The sequence below is a fragment of the Arachis duranensis genome, chromosome 3, assembly GCF_000817695.3.
Source record: "Arachis duranensis cultivar V14167 chromosome 3, aradu.V14167.gnm2.J7QH, whole genome shotgun sequence".
NCBI classification, from domain to species: Eukaryota; Viridiplantae; Streptophyta; class Magnoliopsida; order Fabales; family Fabaceae; genus Arachis; species Arachis duranensis.
The window spans coordinates 31529261-31532033 of NC_029774.3; the positions used below are offsets into that span (position 1 = coordinate 31529261).

Here is a 2773-nt window from a genome sequence, read left to right on the forward strand (position 1 = left end):
CATTTGGATGCCTTTAACAAAGATTGGTTGGATCTTGAACTGAATTGGAAGATTGATTATTCATTGTGAGAGGAGATTGAAAAAGAAGCATGGTGATTTCTCTCTGGAAAGATGATAGCTTATGTATCCTCTTCAAGGAAGATACCAAGACTCTGATACCATAATAAAATTGTGAAAGAATAGAGAAAGCAAAGAAAATAAATTTTATTGATTGTTGATTGATTTGAATTGAATTGAACATGTGTTGTAAACTATGAGGGTAAAACTAAATATATATAGAGCATTGTCCTATGAAAGATAAAAGTAAAGATAAGATAAGAAGAGAAGATAACATAAAGATAAGATAAGATAAACTAATAAAGACTAAAATTAGAAGTGAATTTATGTATTCTGTTGGGTTGAATTTGTGGGCCACAAGACTTCTTTATTGTTGTCATGGGCTAATATAGAAGAGTAGTTCAATAGGTTACCCTACCGGAACCTCTAACCGTGGATGAGAACGGTTGCAAATTGCTGCCCCTCCGGGTGCTAGGCCATCGTATGATCAAAGTGAACGATACTTGGCAGGAACAGGTGTTAATTCAATGACAGCATCTGTCGCCAGAGGAAGCGACATGGGAAGGGTATACGGACATGCAACGGCTTCACCCCTCCTTTGACCTTGAGGACAAGGTCAATTTCCGGGGCGGCGGTGTTGATACAAAGAGGAAAGAAAGGGGGTAAATAAGAAGGGAGAAAAGGCCCTCATGGGGCATGTGTGTAATGTGAGTCTTCTCTTATGACTTAATAACTTTTTTCTGTACTGTCTCTGTACTCTCTTTCCTTGAAAACTTCACATTCTAATTCAGATCTCCCTTACAGGTGAACTTAGACTACATTTATTGATTCTTTCATTCCTTCCATCTAATTCCCTCATACTCTGATTACTTGGACTCATTCCTAATACTGCTATACTATACTTGTTCTGTTATACTATACTTGTACCACTTTCAATTTTTCATCAGAATCCTTTATAGCTTGCAATTGCTATCAGATGTCTCTCCTCCATTTATACCAAAGACTTTGCCATACATATATATATGTTCATAGTATTAAAGTGATTGATAATAAGTGAGAAAATATAAAAAATATATTTATACCATAAAAAAATGTGTACAAAAATATGTACACAAAAAAAATAAGAAAAATATAATTTTTTATGAATTTAACCTTAGCTTTCTCAATGATGACCACTAACGTAAAAATGAAAGCGTTATAGACTATATATATACCACATGACGCACAAATTAGCTAGAAAACCCTTAAAATGCACACATTGTGTCTTTGAATTTCTTTGATGCACAATTCTTCCATTTGCCCTCAAATTTAAGTTTGACATCTAGTATAATTTTCAATAAGTCAATTAAAATTTCCAATTGTTTTTGTTTGAGCAGAAAGCAATTGAAAAACAGATACATCAATTGGATAACAAATTTAGTTTCCTTTTGCTTTGATGGTGGATCCGGAAGACACTGGTCGTAGGCCATGTTTGAGTGCAGCTTTCCAGACAACATCAATCTTATCAACATCTATGGCCCCAACTTCATGATGGGTCCACCCTTCAAGACTGTGTACTACTCCTCCTGCGTGGCAAGCATGAACCACTCCCCTCTCCATTGTGTACTGTGTCAAACAAACATATATGATATATCACAGAATGAAACAATATTATTATTGTAACTGCAATTGCATTGTGGACCACATAATGTACAATAACAATGGTAACAGAAAGACAGAATGAATTGCTAACTACCTCACAGCTGCCAAGGCCTTGCACATCTTCGGGTAACCGCATGGCTGCAAGATCACCATAAGTGCAGTCTCTTCGGAATGGCAAGATTGGCGGAACAACGAATTGATGGAAATGTGTTCCGCGTGGTGCCCAGTTTTGCTCTCTTGGTGTGATCCACTTACCAACAATCCAGGTCTGTATTAACATATATTAAAATAACGCATTCACAAAATCATGCCAGAATTCATGGCTGTATATTTGATAATTGAAAATAGTTAAATAATTTAATAAATTTGACTAAATTGTCATCTAATAATTTTTAACTATTAATTTTATATGAAGTTAACTGTACCTGAATTTCTATCGGTATATTTTCTTTCGTACAATAACACCAAGCAAGCGTTTGTTGGTATTATGGTTTTTAAAATTATATTACAAAGAATATCATTTCTTTCTTTTTAAATTATACATATTTCTACTTATAAATGTTAGAGTGCTCCAATAATTTCGATTGCCTGTTATATAAGTGTGTGATCAAGACAATAGTATATCTAATTACTTTAGTTATTAATATTTATTTAATATTTTTTAGTATGATTATGTTATGATGATTATAACGATTATATAAGGTTGTTAAAATTAAAATTATACTTTTTTTATATTTTGATAATACATTTTTTTAAACAATACATTTTAAAAAATATTGTTTAAAAAAATAATATTATTTTAATTTTAGTAATATTTTTTAAAAAATAATGACTATAATTACCATAACATTGTCTTATTAGAATGACCCTATTTATTAATAGATATTTCAGTTTCTTTCTTGAATATTTATTTCCAAGTGATTTTCAACTCCTCTTATAAAAATATGTCCAGATGAATACTTAAAAATATTCTTTGTAATTTGTTTAAGAAACTTTATAGTAAATTATCCAAATAATTATTTTATTTTTTAGATAAATTATTAAACTTTGAAATAATAATAAAAAAGTTTTATGC

General features: G+C 31.2%; 1 protein-coding gene across 1 annotated transcript in view; it reads right to left on the minus strand.

Moving 5' to 3' along the window:
• Nucleotides 1-1286: 1286 nt before the first annotated feature.
• LOC107478525 (very-long-chain aldehyde decarbonylase CER3) overlaps nt 1287-2773 on the minus strand; it is an 8153-nt gene continuing 6666 nt past the window's right edge. The window contains exons 10-11 of the mRNA XM_052258130.1: nt 1793-1966; nt 1287-1662 (exon numbers count right to left, since the gene is read on the minus strand). Of these exons, the coding sequence (XP_052114090.1) occupies nt 1474-1662; nt 1793-1966 (363 nt within the window). The 3' untranslated portion in view covers nt 1287-1473. The remainder of the gene's footprint in view (nt 1663-1792; nt 1967-2773) is intronic.